Source organism: Puma concolor, chromosome D1, assembly GCF_028749965.1.
Source record: "Puma concolor isolate L17-30 chromosome D1, mPumCon1.1.hap2, whole genome shotgun sequence".
In the NCBI taxonomy this organism is placed as follows: domain Eukaryota; kingdom Metazoa; phylum Chordata; class Mammalia; order Carnivora; family Felidae; genus Puma; species Puma concolor.
Genome location: NC_141676.1, coordinates 94,685,020 through 94,705,225, shown reverse-complemented (window position 1 = coordinate 94,705,225; position 20,206 = coordinate 94,685,020). Strand labels below are relative to the sequence as shown.

General features: G+C 41.8%; 1 protein-coding gene across 5 annotated transcripts in view; it reads right to left on the bottom strand.

Annotated features, from left to right (window-relative positions):
• Window positions 1-20,206, bottom strand: part of TMEM218 (transmembrane protein 218) — a 23,776-nt gene extending 3,570 nt beyond the window's left edge. Inside the window, exons 1-4 of one of the 5 annotated variants that reach the window (XR_015241236.1) lie at window positions 19,984-20,068; window positions 8,873-8,982; window positions 7,905-8,007; window positions 4,503-4,703 (exon numbers count right to left, since the gene is read on the bottom strand). Coding sequence is in view for 4 of the 5 variants with exons in the window: in XM_086678778.1 (XP_086534904.1) it covers window positions 4,569-4,703; window positions 7,905-8,007; window positions 8,873-8,982 (348 nt within the window). In the remaining variant the exon portion in view is untranslated. Of the gene's footprint in view, window positions 1-3,961; window positions 4,704-7,904; window positions 8,008-8,872; window positions 8,983-19,063; window positions 19,164-19,983 lie in introns of those variants that run through there. The other 4 variants (XM_086678778.1, XM_086678777.1, XM_086678779.1 and 1 more) reach the window with 4 other exon arrangements.

Here is a 20,206-nt window from a genome sequence, read left to right as displayed (position 1 = left end):
TGAGTTCTTCTGAAGGCAGGGCCTGTGCTAAATGCACATTCTTCAGGATTCCCAACATGATGTGATGAATACCAGAAAAAGAAACTTTCTTTTTCTGTGGTGTTGGGCCCAGATTTTGATCCCTGTCATTTCTTCGGTCTCAAGAAACTGAAACAAGAAGGGTGTGTGTTGGGGTGGGGTTGGGGGCTGGGGTTCTGGAAACTTTTTTCCTTGAGTAAACGGCAACCACCAATAATGATGTTAGAAAGAGAGATCAAGAAACAAATACATTCTTGGTTTGTGGCTTTGATTCTTCCAGTGGCACTTCTGAAAACCAACCCAAGTATCAAACATTCCAGTGGACCATGCTTAAGAGAGAGATGGCTGTGTGTGTCCTTGAAAACTCCATGTATGGGCTGCTCCACTGAATCTCTCTCTCAGCCACTGAGGAGCCAAGTCCAACAGGGCAAAGACCCACCAAAAACACAGGGTGGATGAGAGCACTTGTCTGTGAGGTCCTATGTAGCTTTTGTCTCTTTGTCTCGGACTCTTGCCCAATCCTAAGATTCTGGGTTTTCCACTAGACTCAGTTGCTGCTTTTTTGGTATTTCTATCAACTGGATTTAAATCACTTGACCTTGGTCCCTCGTTTTTCTTTATTTTTATTTTATGGAGCAAGATAGTGTAATATAAAGTATGTAAAAGCTTAGACTGGAGCCAAACCATCTGATTTGAAATCCTGACTCCTATTTAACCTTGAGCTAAGTGACCTCAAGCAAATCACCTCACCACTCTGTACCCTGTCCCCATCCGTGAAATGGGGATAGTAAGAGTACCTACCTCATAGGGTTGCTTATGAGGATGACTTAATATTTACAAAGCATTTAGGAAAATGCTTAGAACACGTTTGGTAAATATAATGAAAATTGTGATTTCAGCCTGTGAGGAATAGAATATTTCCAAGTATTGGGATGGAAACAGAGAATAAAGATTGAACCCTATGAACTATGAAATCCTGTCCAACCTTGACTTTTTGCGCTCCTGTGAGGATAATCAACACTTCATTTCCATACCGTTTCCACATCTGGAAACTTGCTCCTATGTGACAACAGCCAAATACTTAAAGGTTTAAGCCAAGAAGTTATGACAAAATATTTATTATTTGTACTGTATATGTTAACTAGAGATTCTTTAATGAAAGTTTTACCTTTTTTAGACACGGGTTAGGGAAAAGATGGGTACCAAGAGCTAAAAAAATAATATTAACCAATGTAGAAACAAGGAGTTGTTTGACAGCCAAAAATGATCTTTAAGTTATCTGAAGAGTGAGATGTCAGGAATCCCCATGTCAAGTTTGAGCCCCACTAACTAGGGAAACTTTTAAAATCCCTTTCACCTCTCTGCCTGTTGTTCTTCCGTAAAATAATTGCAGCAGGTTTCTTTACATGTTGAATAAAAATCAAAGTAAAATAAAAATTCTTCAACTGAAGCAGCAACGAAATGGTTGATGGAACAGTTTATGTCTTAGAGAAGTTCTAGAACAAGACATGGATTGCTTTATGTTAGAATAAAAACATTAAAAAATAATTTGGCGGCTTTTATCCAGGGATGGTTAGGAAGACAGCCTAGACAGCTCAGAGGCTACTTCTTAGGCTAGTCTATCCCACCAGGACTGATGCTTTATACCCAACAGGTACACAGTAGATATTGAATGAATGGCAGTGCATGCTGGATGAAGCATGACTGAATGGCTATGCATTCTCTCGTACCTGAACTTTGGTACAATAATTTTGATGAATTTTTAGATCAAATAGCTGATACCATGTGTCAGTAAAGAATGTTAATATTACTCCCATTTTTATAAACGAGAGATTTAAGGAACTTGCCAAAAAATGACCTAGGAGGTGTGTTTTGTGGGCTTGAGGGACTTCTAACATATATCACACAGCACCACCTAGCAGACTAGATCAATGTCTCCATTGTGGGGTAGTGTGGCATCACTTTTGTCAGGATACAATTTTAGCTAATTTAGCTTTTGTCAGGATACAATTTTAAGAGGCTATGAAATCATCTACTTTTTATGTGGAACTCTTGATTTGCTCTCCCTCTCCAACTTGTAAACAGTGGGGATCACCACAAGTCTCTCGGCTACAGGATCCCCTCTGGGTAAGGAACAGTATAGCACAACCTGCTCTAAGGCCATTGATCAAAGAATGATGAATGGGACATTAAGATGACCTCTAAGCCCTGTCTCTAGGAAGGCAGTGGGCACAAGGGGTGCCATATTAGACATTGTAGGGGTGGCCCATGTAGAACTCTCAGTGAAATTCACGTTTCAGCCTTCTACTTCTTATCCCACACACAGGGGGTTAGCTACAACTGCTCTGAGCATGAAGGTAGAGAGTAATCTATCATTTCCCCACACTTGGTAGTTATGGATTTGGAATCTATAGGAGGCAGGCCAACCTAAAATACTTTGTACAAAGTATATATTTTTTCCCCTGTCATTTATATCTGTGCAAAACACACACACACACACACACACACACACACACACACACACACACACGCGCGCGCATTAGGTAGCCGTGGTATTTGGGAAGGGATTTAGTTTCCAACCTTCACACATTTTTCCCTGTGTAAGCAGTCACCCAAAACTTCATAGCTATTATCCATTGATCTCAAAGTTGGACACCTTTGTTTGGGAATAAAAAAGGATGATGCAAGGTCAAGATCTACAAGTTTTCCCAGATTTGATTTGTCAGCAAGTCTCTCAGGAGGTGACAAATGGCAGCCCGTGCTTGTTAGGAGTCCGTGCTCCACTTGGGCTGGTTCAATGTCTCTGCACAGAGACTCACTGGTATCTGGAAGCTTCAGTGCAAGTGTTCAGAGAGGAGGACAAAGCCTGACTCCCAGCTTGCCCAACTTCCCTCCATATGTTTGCATTCTCCTTTCTCCCCTCCAATCTGGTTGGAGGGATATTTCTCCTTTCCTTACCTGTGGGCCCTAGGCTAGACGAAGAGACGATTTCCTTTGAATGGTTCTATGGCAAAGCCTTATCTGCAAAGGTTTTCTGAACTGAATAAGATACAGTTCAAATGCAGAAATAAATATATCTGGCCCTCACCAGCCCATGACTCCCAAAAGTCACCCATTCTCTCCTCTTTTAACTTAGAGCTTAGCCCCCACTGGGGTGGTGGGATGGGATCTTCTCTACACTGACAAGAGGATCCAGGCGAGAAAGTGAAGGAGATGTGGCCCTGACTTCCTCAAGCTCTCAAAGTCCCACAAAGCTCAGCAGGCTTTCTTTTCAGTCCAGAGACAGGCCCTGGAGTCTGTTACGCCTGGGCACACACACTGGATGTTATATGATGCCTGGGCAAGTTAGTTCATCTCCTTAAGCCTTAATTTTTTTCTACTTTAAAACGAAATGATAAAAATAGATAATAATCTATAATAATTACATATATAACATATATATTATATATATATAATCTTTAAACCTAAAATTTAAATAAATTGGGTTTCAGGGTAACTAGTGTCATATTGGCATAAAGTACGTGCTCAAAGTTCTCCTTCCAACTTGTTTTCTTGTTCTTAATTTTAAGTCAGAAGATCCTTCTTCATTTAGTTCTAGGGAGTCAGGAGAGACTTCCAAAGTAGAAACAGCCCAGAGTCCCTCCATTTAATGACAAATCTTGGGTGATCTAGGATTTCAGATAGGCATAAAGTTGTATCTATTCCTAGGAACATACATTTCTTACCAGCTTTGGAGAAAGAGCTACAAAGATGAAAAGAAATGATAATAATCCAAAATGGACTTTATAGTAATTAAAGAAGGCACACAAAGGCTACCAAATCCTGAAAGAATCCAGAGATCCACAGAAACAAGACAAACAATCAACATTTCCATATCCTTCTTCTAATCCCCAAGCAAACTTGAAATATAGAATATAGACTGAGAAAGTCTTGGCCAAGAGTCTGAGGTGAAAGTCGGTCCTTCGGTTGTTTATTGCTTTATTATAGCAGAGAGAAGTGACACCCATTGCTTGTATAGATTCTGTGACACCATATGCACACTGGTCAACAACCAACATCTGGGTAAGTCTTCCAACTCATCACATTAAAATAAGCTTTCGAACTTGGAGTGCCTTTCCTTTCCAACTGATCCCAACCTTGTAACTAAGAATCTTGTGTATTATCAAAAGGATGAGATTCTGCTGTCTACTGGACAGGGGAAGCCAAAGTGCTCCTTTTCCCAAAATCCACTTAATGATGTCTTGATTGAAAATCTACCAGAAGCAGATCACTATCTTTATTTCCCTGTCAAAACAGAAAACCTGAGGAACAAGTGCTAAGAAGATAGCAGTATCCCTCGGAAGATGGTGAGAATCGCCTCTGCAGGGCCAATTTTGCAACCCCATTTTTGGAATCCAGGATTCAAGAGATTTATCCTAGTCATGAATGGATATTTCTCTGATCTTAAGGCATGAAGGCTGTCAAAACAAGGCTCTGAACAGTACCTTTCTGCTCATTAATGATATCAAAAGCGAAGGACAGAACAGGGTCTTGGCTTTCCTGAATAGTGCTCAGTAGGACCGCAGTGGTTTGGCATAGATTGGCTCCAGGATATGATGAATGAGAACCAAAAAGAGGCCTCCAAGGAAGACAGCAGTGAGGAAAGCCAGCAGGACATAGCGGCCAATGAAAAAGGAATCCACAATCTGCAGGAAGAAACATCAAAAAGGAAATTACTATCACTTCAGCACCCTGGTTGTGCTCATCTGAAATCTTTGATGAGTGGGCCCAGAGTCTGTTTGTATTTGTGACTTCCAGAAACATCCTGATCTGAGTCTCTTCTGTAAATGGTTGGGAAATAACTCCCTGAGCTGGAAATACAAGATAAAGAAAAGATTAATGAAGTACAGGGGGGGAAAAAAAAGGCTCAATATAGGAGGTTTCATAAACACTCCAAAGACCTTAGATGAGCTCTTTTATGTTCTGAAATCAGTTATCTGAAGGAGTTCATGAGAAGCTTGCTTCCTTGGTCTTAGAAAGTCTCATTTTTGTTGTTGTTAACTTTTTATTATGGAGAATTTTAAATATATATAAAAATATAACAGCATAACCCCCTGTATCCAAGATCGAAGCCCCCAACTCATCAACCTGCTGCTGTTTCAGGAGGGCTCATTTTCAAAATGGAAAGGTGATTCTTGAAAATTTTCATCAGAAGTGTCCTGAACTCTAACATTCATAACCCAGTACTCCAAGGGTTAGGTTAAATGGCCTTTTGCCTGAGACACTAAACTCCTTACAGGATAAATAACGTGCCCTAATCATACAGTTGGCTGTCTGGCAACCAGTCATACTTGAGGCCCCAAAGCTGTTGGTCTTTGCTGACAAAACCTATACTTCAGAGTTGGCTCTGCCCACTTGTCCACTGTCCACTGCCAGGGCTCTACTCTCCCCAGACCCAAATGGTCCCAATGCTTAAATTGGGACAGGAAAAAACAACTGAATTTATCGATCTAATGGAGAGGGAATATGAACCAAATGACAGGGTGATTTCACAGCTTCCCAAAGGGAACAGAATCCCAAATGCTTGAAAGGCAATGGAGGTAGACAGGATAGTGACCCAAAAATGTCTACATCCTAATCTCCAGAAATGGTGAATATGTTAGATTACATGGCAAAGGAATTAAGGTTGCTGATTGGCTGACCTTAAAATAGGGAGATTAGCCTGAGTTATCCAATCCAGGTGGGCCCGGTCTAATCACATGGGTCCTTAAACATGGAAGAGCGAGGTGGAAGAGAAGGTCAAAGAAAGAGATGTCAAGATGGAAGTAGAGTCAGTGGGATGTTACCTTGCTGGTTCTAAAGATGGAGCCAGGGGGCCACCAGCCAAGGGTGGACTCTAGAAGCTAGGAAGGGCAAAGAAACAGATTCTTCCCCAGAACCTCCAGGAAGGAGTACAGCCCTGCCAACCCCTTGATTTTAGCGCAGTGAGGCTGCATTTGGACTTCTAACTTACAGAACTGTAAGACAGTACATCTGTGTTGCAAACCTAAGTTGCTGATTTGTTACAGCAGCAATAGGAAACTAATACGGTGGCAATACACAAAGTACCTGTCAAGTCCTAGCGCTGCTCTGATTGCTGAGATCCAAAGATACCAAGAAGAAAAGGGCCGCTCCAGAGATTACCCCAACAGCCAACTTACAACAAAGGTCAGTTTGATAAAACAGCTTTAACATAACTTTGACCTTGGCTCCAGTACTGAACAAGTCTCTTGCGGGCTACATGTTTGCTCGTTTGACACGTTTCACTTTTTAATTAGCCAATTAGCAGGCCTTGGGTGCAGAAGGCCCAGGTCATGTATTATTGATACAGTATTGAGCCAGGCTGCTGCAGGGGCCGGTTCTTAAAACCTGAAAATGAGAACACCAATTCTGCTGGCCATGCTGACGGACATATTTTGCTCAAACCTCATTCTTGTTTCGTGGGTCTGAAACTCCTATGACAGAGGATAGAGGAATTAAATTCGAAACAGTGTTTGCTCTGTGTCCTTCTTCGAATATTCACATCTGCAGCAATCCAGAAATATAGTTGCCTTCATCACTCTCTCCCTTTCAGACAGGGAAATGGAGGTGGGAGTCTATTCCTGGCTCCCACACGTGGTACTTACACTGACAGGGTGGTTTTCAAATGCTGATAAACACCTGATGTGTATGGAAATAATTCCTTAAATTTGTGTGGTTCCTTGGACTTTTCAGAGCAAATTGCCTCCCTTTTGCCAGGACTAGTCCTAGATAGAGTTAGAAATGTGTTCCAATTTTAGTTCAGAAGTTGTATAATTTTGTGTACTGTTGTCTGGTGTCAAATACTCACCCATGAACTCTCTGGGATGGCCCCCAATATTCTGTTGAGTCCCCAACAATGAAGGTTTTGCAGACAGACCTCAGCTTGAATCCTTGCTCTGCCTCTTCCCATATATGTATGACCTTGGGCAAGTTACTTTAACCTCTTATAGCCTCAGTGTCCTTACCTATAAAATGGGGATAATAACAGCACCTACTTCATACTATTTAGGCTTGTCTTAAGGTTTAAGTGAGATCATGCAAACAACGTGTTTAGCAAACAACCTCACGCACAGTAACCCCTTAAACAATATTAGCTATTATTATTATTACCACTTTAAAAATGAAAATGGGGGGTTGGGAGGAGGTGCTAGAAGGTAGATGGGAGGTAGGAAGTCAATGCCATTACCAAGATCTGAGGGTAAAGTCAGAGCCCCAGCCCAGAATGGACTAGAATAGGTGGGGTCTCCAGAGAAGGGCTATGAGAGACAGGTTAACAAGCCCCCTAGAGAGGTGGGTGCTGGCGGATGGTGTTCCAGGAACTAGGGCCAGCTGATCTCCCAGACTACTGATCTCTACGGAAAGTACTCTCTTCACATCACAAGTGGAGAAAATCAAACACGGGGAGGGCAACCCCGAGGGCGCTGCATACACTTTGGCCAGGATCCGACTTCCTGAGCCCAGACTACCAGGATGAGGATGCTTTCATTTCAGGGCCAGGCCCTGTTCCTGTTCCTAACTCACTGCCTCCTCTCCAGCCCCACAGGACCAGGTGGCTTTTGGACACACTGCTTGTTCAACTCGATGCACAGTGGGGATGCGCTCCAATCAGGCAAATAACTGCCCAGTGGTCTTGCACGTGGGAATCAGAGTGAGATTCTCAGTCTGGGTGGAAGGAGAGGGGAATTTAAAACTCCCTCTCGGCTTTCCCCACCTTTGTTTTAACTTTACACTTCTAACACATGTCGGCCGACCTGACATCGGGGAACACCTCAGGGCAGAATGGAGGTCTAGACCGAGAGAAGCAAGAGTTATAACTCAGGAGGGCAAAATAAAACCAATAGTTTTACCTTCATTTCGACCTCTGGGGCTGGGACTTCACTGGCTCGAGGGAAGACCAGCAGAACTGATGTGATGATTAGAGCACCGAGGAATACAAAAATGACAGAGAACCTGGGGTCAAAAGACAGAATGTCACAAGCACGCTTTACAGATTCCTCTCTAATCAGTGAGGTCTGGACTGGCTCTTCCTTGGAGCCAATATTCTAAGTTTCAGTCTATTAAGGCCTAGAGACCTGCTGTCCACACTGTCCAGCGAATTTAGAAATGGTCTCTCCTTCATCCCAAAGCCCTTCTTTCTAGACAGGTCCCCAGCTGGATTCATTCCTATTTATTCCCATAATTCCCAATTCCTAAGAATGGGAATTGGTAGTTTTAATTTTTGCCTCTACAAAAAATGTCATAATCAGGAAAAATCAAAGCAGCCCTCCCCTCTTCTCAATCTCTCAGTTTGTTTTCAGACTGGAATACTTTGGTAAATCACATAGTTCGCTGCTTCATACCGATACTGTCTGGCCAGAGCACAGCTCTATAGCGTTGTTAAAGTCAGTGTTCTGAGGCCAGTGCCCGAGAGAGAACCAGCCCAAGCCCTTGGTGCTCCTGAAGTGTCCCTAGGCCCAGGTTAGAGCCTCAAGACTGGACCTGCATGTGCCCTAAGTCTGAACAATTAAGACACACACACACACACACACACACCCCAAGAAATTCACAGGCAGCAAAAGCAGATTTCCTTTTCATCTCTCATGTCCCCCCATCTCCTCTACCGTGAAAACTAGAAAACACCACTTCCCTTCTCTCACCTCTGCTTCAAAGCATCAATAATACAGTCAGTGCTTATGACAACAGGTTAAAATACAATTCATTCAAACTGCCAGTAATTGCAGAAATGGTCTTCTGGATTCTAAATGTTTAATAAGCATCAGCGATTTCGCTTCTAATTGCTTTTACTTTGGACTCTCAGCTGGAGAGAAAGCCTTACCTCGCTACACCAGACGCTCTGGACAGCAGCACACACAGCAGCAGCACTAACACCCAGAGCAGGGCTAAGATGAACACGCCAGCCCCCACTCCGAGCACTGTGCCAGCCATCTGTGGGAGAAAGGAAGCATAAGCACTGCACCCCAGCTCAGCCCTGGAGCCTTCCCACCACCATAAAGTGTCTGCCCTCTGTGTGCAGGTACTGCCTGTCTTCCACACACTCCCTGCTTTTATAATGGTGTTCAGACAAAAACAAATACAAATACACATATAAACACAAATACAAATACAGAAAGTCCAAACTCATTATGATGAACTTCTGATGACTGGTGTGATAGGATGCATCAGTACAGGTCTTTGGGAATGTCCAATCCCTCAATAGGAATTAGAAATTTAAAATCCCCAAACCTTTCTTTTCAGTGAGGACAGAGAGGTTGCTTTTTGCTCCATGTGGGTCATTTCAAATTTGGTATGTGAGTTCTAGTTTGGCTTCCCCAACCCACAGCATCAAGCTGAACTCGCTCTTGATATAAAATGCTAACGGAGGGCTGTGAAGGTACCAGGACTCAAGTCAAGCACTACGGAGCCAATGTGGAAGTTGAAGCCCTCAGGCCAAGTCTGTGGTGTGAGCTTTGACTTCCCAGTCACAAGACAGAAATGTCCCACTCTATGGTTGAGTTTTTATTCATAAAAGGAAGCAAACTCCTAAGTCCTTGAAGACAGCGATGATGAAGAGAGGAGCCGTCACTATTTTGAGCATCCACAGTTTGCTAAGTACCTTACACACATATTTCATTTAATCATGGAAGCAGGCTTCTGAGGTAGATATTATTATAGCCACATTACAGAAGAGGTAACTGAGGTATAAGGTGAAGGGATATGTGTTAACGAACCAGTGGCTTACAACAAAACATTGTTCTCTCATAGTTCTGGAGGCCAGAAGTCTGAAATCAAGGTGTCAGCCAGGCCCAGCTTTCTCCAAAGGCTCTAGGGGAGAATGCTTCCCGGCTCTTATAGCTTCTGGAGGTCCAGGCATTTCTTGGCTTGTGGCTGCATGGCTCCAGTCTCTGCTTCTGTCTTCCCATGGCCTTCTCCTGTGTGTCTCTGTCTCCTCCTCTTCTGTCCCTTATGAGGACACTTGTGGTGGATTTAGGGTCCCCCTGAAGAATCTGGTTTGATCTCATCCTCAAGATCCTCAACTATGTCTGTGCAGACCCTTCTTCCACATAAAGTCACATTCAGTTTCCAGGGATTAGGAGGTGGGCACAATCTTTTCAGGGGCCACCATTGGACCCACTCCACTGATTCTATAGCACCTCCCCCGATCTTCCCCTTCTGGATCAGAGACAAATCTTAAGCAAATAAATTCCTCCTCAGTTGATGGTTTTCCTTACCCTGATGGTCAAAATACCACAAAAATTATGATCTATGAGAAGTTCTGTTATAAAGGCATTGGAAAGATCAGAAAGGAAGCCCTAAGCATGAACTGTCAAAAAACCAAACAAACACTTATTCAATCAACATCTATTATGTGCCTACCACGTAAAGCATTGTGTCACAGTCTGGGGATCATGAGGGCAAATAAGACATACCTTGTGACAGAAGCTGCAGGCCCCCTGGAGAACACTGTCATGTGAACAGCTCTCCACACCATATTGTGATAGGAGACAAAGTACGGTGGGAACTGAGATAGCGAGGAGGGCTTTACCAGGGAGGTGACTTCACACAGACCCCTTTGGGGAAGAATCAGTGTGGCAAGATGACGGGTAGGAATGGGGTGGGCAGAGAGAGGAGTGGCAGCAGATGAGGCTGGGCTCCCACTTGCCTCTCTAACTGGGGCACACCCCCCCCCCATTCGAGCACATGGTTTCATCTCGGTAATTCTAAACTACCAGGTGTTCTCCACCTCTGGCTCCTTGTACTTGCTGTTTCCACTACCTAGAATTAGCCCCCGGCCCCCAACAAGCCCTCTAATATTTGCACGGCTGGCCTCTCCTCATCCTCCTGATTTCAGCTTTAAACGTAACTTCCTCAGAGAGGTCTCACCTGTCGGCTCTCGCTAACGTAACCCCCAAACAACTGCTCTCCATCACGCCTTATTTCCTTCAGGGGACGTTTCACTAACTGTAGTTCCCATTTTTACTTATTGTTTACAGGCTGACTTTCTGTGTCTCCAGCCAGTATGGTGAACTCCAGGAGGGCAGAGACGTTATTTCTTGCTCACCACAGTATCCCCAGCTCTCCCCACTGATGTTATGAGCAAGAAATATTTGTTGGATGAATAAATGAAGCAGTGCTAACAAGTCCACAGAAATCAAGTAAAGGGGTGATAGGATCATACTTAGCTTTAGAAAGATGACTGTAACTTCTGGTCGATATGCTGGACAGACCTAACAAGGAAAGTACCTCACACAACAGTGAACCCATAGAAATGCTTAATAAAATAGAGCAAAAAGAATTCAATACACAGTGGAGCTCAGAAGCAATAAAGGAAAATCCTTAAGTGCTATAAATGAAAGTGTAATTCAAAGCCTGAGTGTAAGCAGGAGCTGAGCCCAAAGGTCTACAGGGTACCAAAACCAGCTGCAGACCTTTGCAGTGGTCCTCTCCCAGACAGATGAAGTCTTAGACCCATGATACAGAGAACTGAAAATGAGACAAGGCATCAACAGCATTATTGATAATAGCCAAACTACGGGAAGGCCCAAATGTCCACTGACTGATGAATGGATAAAGAAGATGTGGTGTGTGTGTGTGTGTGTGTGTGTGTGTGTGTGTGTGTGTGTGTGTGATGGAATATTACTCAACCATCAAAAAGAATGAAATCTTGCCATTTGCAACAACATGGATGGAGCTACAGTGCATTATGCTAAGTGAAATGATAAGTCAGCCAGAGAAAGACAAATACCGTAAGATTTCATTCACATGTGGAATTTAAGAAACAAAACAGATGAACATATGGGGGGGGGAGAAAAAAGAGAAATAGACACAAATCATAAGAGACTCTTGATGATAGAGAACAAACTGAGTGTTGATGGAGGGAGGTGGGGGGATGGGCAGATGGGTGATGGGTATGAAAAAGAGTACTTCTTATAATGAGCACAGGGTGTTGTATGTAAGTAATGAATCTCTGAATTCTACTACTGAAACCAATATTGCACTATATGTTAACTAACTAGAATTTATTTTTTTAATATTTATTTATTTTAAGAGAGAGAAAGACAGTGTACATGAGCGGGGAAGGGGCAGAGAGAGAGGAAGACAGAGAATCCCAAGCATGCTCCACATTGTTAGTACAGAGCCTGATGCAGGACTCAAACTCATGAACCTTGAGATCATGCCCTGAGCTGAAATCAAGAGTGGGACACTTAACCAACTGAGCCACCCAGGCGCTCCATTAACTAACTACAATTTAAATAAAAATTTGAAAAAATAAGAAAAGATCAAGGCCTAAAGCTAAGTCCTGAAAGGGCTCACCTCTCTTTGAAATAGGGACTAAAACATCTGCTGCTGACTTAGGTTGGAAGAAAGTTGGCCAAGGACCTCAGGCCATGGATGAAAAAAGAATAACCCAAGAGGAATCTGATTCCTAATCCCACACCACATGCAGGTGTGGGGTTCAAATCATACTACCAAAGTGCTATGGGAATCGCAAGTAGTAAGGTCAACATAAAACCAGTCCAAAAGTGAGAAACCCATAAGAGCCCGGCAGAGACAACTGAAACTTTTCTGTAGGGATGCTGCACAAGTCGGCATGCAAGGCTCCTGTGAGACTGGGTATAAAATAAAGATGTTTTCAGACATACAAAGACTGAAATGGAGCTCACCTGTCATAGGTGTACTTGAGCAAGAATGAAAATGAACCAAGAAAGAAGGCATGAGATGTAAGGAGTAATGGTGAGAAGAATACTGGGAAATATTGATGGTAAAGATTTCTGTAACGATAAGAAGGGCACACTTTTTGAAGAGTTAAAAACAAAGAACAACAGCAACATATTTATGGATATGTCTCCTCAGGCAAGGAAACCAAAAGCAAAAAGAAAATATTGGGACTACACCAAAATAAAAAGCTTTCATGCAACAAAGGAAACTATCAACAAAACAAAAAGGCAACCTAGTGAATGGGAGAAGATATTTGCAAATGATATGTCCCATAAAGGGTTAATACCCAAAACATGTAAAGAACTATAACTCAACACCAAAAAACCCACTCTAATTAAAAACTGGGTAGGGGCGCCTGGGTGGCTCACTTAGTTAGGCCTCTGACTCTTGATTTCTGCTCAGGTCATGGTCTCATGGTTCATGAGATTGAGCCCCACATTGGCCTCTGCACTGACAACAAGCCTGCTTGAGATTCTCCCTCTCCCTCTCTCTCTGCCCTTCCCATCTCATGCTCTTTCTCTCTCTCTCTCTCTCTCAAAATAAGTAAATAAAATCATTTTTAAGAAAGAAAAAAAATGGGTAGAGGACATGAAGAAACATTTTCCAAAAAAGACCTACAGATGGCCAACAGACACATGAGAAGATGCTCAACATTACTCATCAGGGAAATGCAAATCAAAACCACAATGAGATACGACATCACACTAACCAGAATGGCTGGGATTAAAAAGACAAGAGATAGTAAGTGTTGGTGAGGATGTGGATAAAAAGGAAGCCTCATACACTATTGGTGAAACAAATTGGTACAACTACTGTGGAAAATGGCACAGAGGTTCCTCAAAAAATCAAAAATAGATATATCATATGATCTGGGGCACTTGGGTGGCTCAATCGGTTGAGTGTCCAATGTTTGATCTCAGCTCAGGTCATGATCTCATGGTTCAGGAGATTGAGCCCCACCTTGGGCTCTGGCTGACACTGTGGAGCCTACTTAGGATTCTCTCTCCCCTGTTTGCCCCCTCCCCAGCTCATGCTCTCTCTTTCCTCACCTCTCAAAATAAATAAACTCTAAAAGAAAGAAAGAAAGAAAGAAAGACCATATATATGACTTAATATTTGGGTATGTACCCAAAAAAAATGGAAACACTAATTTGAAATGATACATGCACCCATATGTTTATTGCAGCATTTATTTACAGTAGCCAAAATATGGAAGCAACCTAAGTGTCCATCAATAGATGAATGGATAAAGAAGATGTGATACACACACACACACACACACACACACACACACACAGACACTGGAATATTACTCAGCCATAAAAAAGAATTAAATCTTGCCATTTGCAACAACATGGATGAAGCTAGAGAGCATTATGCTAAGTGAAATAAACTAGAGAAAGACAAATAACATATAATGTCACCATATGTGGAACTGAACAAACAAAACAAGTGAACAAACAAAAAAACCAGACTCTTAAATACAGAGAACAAACTGGTGGTTGCCTTAGGGGAGGTAGGTGGAGGGTGGGTGAAATAGATGAAGGGGATTAAGATCCCACAAATCATGAGATGAACTGAGCTGAAATCAAGAGTCAGATGCTTAACCAACTGAGCCATCCAGGTGCCCTTAGATTTTTTTTTTTTTTAAACCAGCTCTTTGCAAGGAAAGCAAAGGCTGCTACTAAACAGATTGAAAAAGCAAATACAAACAAAACAAAAACAAGGGGACAGGGGAAATGGGGTGATGTTCAATGGATATAGAATTTCAGTTCTGTAAAATGAAAAAGTTCTAGAGATCTGTTGCACAACAACGTGAATATACTTAAGACTACTTAATTGAACGTTTAAAAATGGTTAAGATGGTAAATATTATGTGTTTTTTTAACCACAATTAAAAAAAATCTGAAACAATGAGTATCGAGCAAAATAGAATGGGAAGCTTTGAAAGGTATTAATAGCAATATTCACAAAGAGCATAGTGAATAGATACAACTCAGGACAAATGTGAATCTCAAACAAAGCCTCAAAATATATAAAGCCAAAACCACTGCAATAAATGGACAGACCCACAAATTTAGTGGAGATTTTAGTATCTCTCTCTCAGAAACTTAAAGTGGATATACGAACAGCCAATGAATGTGTGAAAAGGTGCTCAATCACATTAGTCATTAGGAACTTGCAAATGAAAACCAAATTGCAATCCCTCTAGATAGCCACCAGAATGGCTGGGGAGCTACAAACTTCCAGTATGAAATAAATAAGTCACAGTGATTCAATACGTTGTATACCTGAAACTAATATAACATTGTAGGCCAATTATACTTCAATAATAAAAAAAAAAGGTAGAGCTAAAATATTTGTCAACAGTTGTGTGGAGGATGAGAAAGGACAGTTCAAAATTAAATCATCTATTATCTTTTTGTTCTGGAGGAGGCAACACCACCAAGTGTTGACAAAGACATGGAGAAATTAGAACCCTGACTCAAACAAGCCAAATGTCACAACTTGGGAAATCTGACCAGTATCTGGATAGTCAATGGTATTAGGGAATAATTATTTATTTGTTAATCTGTGGTGACATTGTGGTCACATGGCTAAAAGATATATATATATATATATATATATATATATATATATATATATATATATCTCACCATCTTTATATCTATCACCATCTTTTAGCCATGTGACCACATTTATATATATACATATACATATACACACACACACACACATACACACATACATACATACACATAACACAGAGAACAGAAAATTGTGTCTGGGAACTTCATAATTATCCAGGGAGAGGAGGGGAGGGGAGGGTAACATGAAATAAGACTGGTCGTGGGGGAATTGTTGAAGCTGGATCATGAGTACACAAGTGTTGGCTCTAATATTTTTTATACTTTTGAATGTATTTGAAACTTTTGTAATAGAAAGATATGTGTGTGTATAAGTAGGAATAAATCCAAAAAAAAGGTGTGTATGGTTTTTACAGCAAAAATTTTTCAACTTTATTAAAAGGTATATATTTTTAAAGGCCCTAGGAGACTAACAAAACAGACCTGAACAGAGAAATAACCTACCTTCCTGGACAGAATGGTTCAATATTAAAAGATCTCAATATCAATTCAATGCAGTTCTAACCAAAATCTCAAAATAAATTTTTGTGGAACTCATGGAACTTCAAAACGGATCCTCAATTCATATGGAAGAGCAAAAGCCCAAGAATAGCGAAAACAATTTTGAGAACTAGGATGGAGACTTGCCTTTCTTGTTACCAACTGCCGCAAGACACATTATAAAACCAAGGTAATTAAAACAGTGTGATATGGCATAAAGACACATGGATCAGCGGAATAAAATAGAGAATCCAGAAACAGATCCGTGTATTTATGAGAACTTTGTACAGGACAGAGTCGGCTTGGCTTCAGCAGGTAAAGGATTTCATAGATGGTGTTGGGACAAATGATTATCCAATCAGAAAAGAGTAATACTCGACCTCTACTTTATATCCTATACGAGCCAATTTTAAATGGAAAGTAATTCATAATAAAGCAGCATATGTTTAAATATACAAATGTTCAGGCTGACTACACTAGAATACATAATGAAGTACAGCAGTCAGATGCTTGCACCTAAACTTAGAATCGCCACGAACGCAAAAGCTACAAACGCAGGCTCATGCAGGTGTGTTGTATGGCAACTCAAATACCACGAGCTGGGCTGCCTTCGGTTATGCGATCTTCTCAAGTGATGAACAACTCTTGTTAAAGTTCCAAAACACAAGTAAGTATAATTTCCCCTTGATTTACATTTGAGTTGCATTCCTGGAAATTTTACTATAGCAAGCTGTGCCAAAAAAAAAAAAATATATATATATATATATATATATATATATATATATATATATATACACACATATATATAATGTTTATATGAAAAATGGAGTTAGGCTCTAGGCTCAGATTATAAATGGCTACCCTGTGGGACACTCAAAAATTGTGCAGGATGCAGGACAGTTCTTCACTGCAGAACATCTAGCATCCCACCCTGCTCTGTAAACCCCAGTAATGCCGCCAAAATCACAATTATAACCAAGTATGCTCTCACAAATTCCAAAATGACCAACAGGGCAGTACCATCCCCTTGGAGAACCACTGTTCTAGAAAAATTCTTGCATTAAGAGACATGTACAGGGATGTTTATTGCAGCTTTTTTCATAATAGCAAAACATCTGAAAAAACGTTAAGTGTCCACCAATAAGGGAATGGATATGATGTTACACTCATAAGAACGGATACAACATTATACTCATAAGAAACACTTAGAATAAATGAACTTGGCTATCTGTATTGATATGAACGTATCTCAAAAACAATGTTGAGGGGCGCCAGGGTGGCTCAGTTGGTTGAATGTCCAACTGATCTTGGCTCAGGTCATGATCTCGCGGTTCGTGGGTTCAAGCCCCATGTTGGGCTCTGTGCTGTTGGTGCAGAGCCTGCTTGGTATTCTCTGTATCCCTCTCTGCCCCTTCCCCGCTCACAATCTCTCTCCCTCTCTCTCTCTCAAAAATAAGCATTAAAAAAAATTTTTTTTAATGTTGAGTAATAAAAGCAAATTACAAAATGAAGCCCACAGTATGACACTACTTGTATTTTTAAAATTAAAAAAAGCAATTTATATCATTTATAATGTACAGATATACCACAGAAATACAAATACATGGGCATGAATGATGTACAACAATTTCAAAAGAATGTTTGCCTCTGGGAGGGAAGAAGGGAGGAAGGTAAATGGGGCCAGAAAAGAGAACAAAAGGGATCTGAGGATTAAATCTGGGATGTTTTATTTATTTCAAAGAAAAAACTGAAGCCGAGGTGCCCAAATGTTAATGTTTGTTAATCCAGTTAATAGGGCATAGGTATTCATTATACTACCCAGTGTGATTGTCTGTTTATGAAATTTTTGAAATAATTCTTAATTTTTAACCAGGTAGCTGGTGGCTCAGTGCATATGAATCGAACTCAGAGACCAGAGATTAGTGACCAATAGGGGACTCTCTGGGTAAGGGATGATGCGGGTCTGGACTCCTGCCTTACCTGTGAAAATGGAAAGGGGTGGAGAGAAAAGGTGTTAGAGAAGACTCAGGTTTCCTGCTTGTTTGACTGAGCTGACTTGTACTACCCTAACAAGGTAACTAGTTAAGTTTAATTGCTGCTGTTTTGGATATTGCACAAATAACCTGTAAAACTTGGACCAACTCTAACACCTAGAATACAGGGCAAGTGGTAGCCGAAGCTGGTTCTATTAGAAACATTGTGCTTCAATCCCCCATGGAAGCTTAAATGTTCATGAGACACTGGGGTCCATATAGGACATGGCTTTAAAGTAAGGAGATAAATATCCCCAAGTTCTTATAGGAATGAGGTTCATCACAGGATGCCTGGGTGGCTTGGTCAGTTAAGCATCTGACTTTGGCTCAGGTCATGATCTCAGGGTTCGTAGGTTCTAGCCCTGGTTTGGGCTCTGTGCTAATGGCTCGGAGTCTGGAGCCTGCTTGGGATTCTGTGTCTCCCTCTCTCTCTGCCCTTCCCCCACTCGCACTCTGTCTCTCTCGCTCTCTCAAAAATAAAGATTAAAAAAAATTTTTAAAAATAAGAATGAGGTTCATCATTTTATAACCAATCTATACATTTTCGCACTAAGCTTGGGAAGGAAAGGCTGGATATAGCATATAGAGTGCTGTTATGGGAAAGGAGTGAACATCTAGTCATTTTATATTGTTAAATTCAGCGTGGGACTAATGCTTGTAATAAAATATGTATTATAAATATGCAAAATGATTAAAACCATGGTGTTTTTGATTAATGTCCAGGACTTTTTCAAACCTGGAGAATGGATGGTTTAGCCAACCTGGTTTCCAAAGTCCATTTACCTAAGTCTATGGCATTTAAAGCAGGTAGACTAGAATCAGAATAAAATAATGTCTCTATTTGAACACCCTGTTTAGTAGCTGACCAGCAGAACAGTTATGAGGCCAATTTCCCCCCTCTGTGCTCATGTTGTGAGGTCCTTCTTTGGAAAGAGATTGCCCAAAACTTTTAGAGGTACATAGAGTGCAGTCCTCATTCATTTACCATTGGTTCTTCATACCCTTTCATGCAGCTCTCAGAGAAAACAGAGAGGCATACGTTAAGGTGCCTGACCCCTGCATGTACAGCCTTATAGATTAAAAATACACTGTTCACCACCGCTGTCAACCATGTGTGAGAATAATAATGGCCATTACAAGATGACTTACAGTTCAATACAAATGTGGATTCCATAGAGGGTAACTTGGCCCTAGTGCTGCTGGTGGTGGGAGATAGGTAGTTCACCCATTCCTGGACTGTCACTGGCTCAAGCCCTTGAAGGCAGAAAACAGGGATTACAGGGGTGAATGGCCCTTCTTCGAGGATTCCTTTTCCCTTTCCTTTATAGCCTTCCAAACCTTCAACTATAATGCGGGGGGGTGGGGGGGGAATCATTTATTTTTCTACATTAAACATTCCACTATGGCTTTAATTTTAATATATTAGGATAATGCTCTCACCTTTGTAATTAAGTAGAACGCAAGTCTGGGAAAAATCAATCGTGGAGCTACCTAAATGCCATCCATATGACATCATCTCAACGCACTGAGATAAAAAGGGGATCGATGGATCCAGATCTCGTCCTCCCACCTCCTTTCCTGGGTGGTGTTTGGACTTGAAGGTACCATAGCGACTATTAGCTGCATCACCATGGGCTCTCCGGACAGCAGCACCCCAGTGCTGGAGCGTCAATAACCCAGGAACCAGGGCTCTAGCGTCTCTCCCCAGCCCTGTAGCTGGTTCAAACTGGCGCAGGAAAACCTCGCCCCCAGGTCTCATTTGAAGAATGTTCGCTCAGCTACCTCCCAGACTGGAAAGATGAAGGTCTCGATCACAAGGTATTGGAATCAGGCACTGACATTTCACTTTCTTAGGAGCATGAAAATTAAACCATTCCTTCTTTCCTAATTAATTTCCCAATTAAGTATTTATTAGCCACCGGGCCTCGGGTCCAGATCTACGCTAAGGGTAAGGGTGCTCTGAGAGTCCACGCACAGCCACCCACCCACGCTTTCTTCCACACTCCTCAGCCCCAGCCTCCGCCATTCTCCCTTCTCAGCCGCCCCCACTTTTCCCACCTCCCCCTCACCTGGCTCTCCTTCTCCCAGGTCCCCTACTCACACCTCACTGTCCGGCCAGTTCCAGCCCACAGGGGCTTTGATCTACTTACGACGAATCACAAGTGGGTTTTCATCCGGGCGATTCCAGATCCGCTAATCAGCGCCACTCTTTCAACGCCCAGTTTCCTTCTTATTTGCTTACGTCCACAGGGCCTCCAGGCAACGCGGAGCGGGGTGGGTGGGCACGTCGCT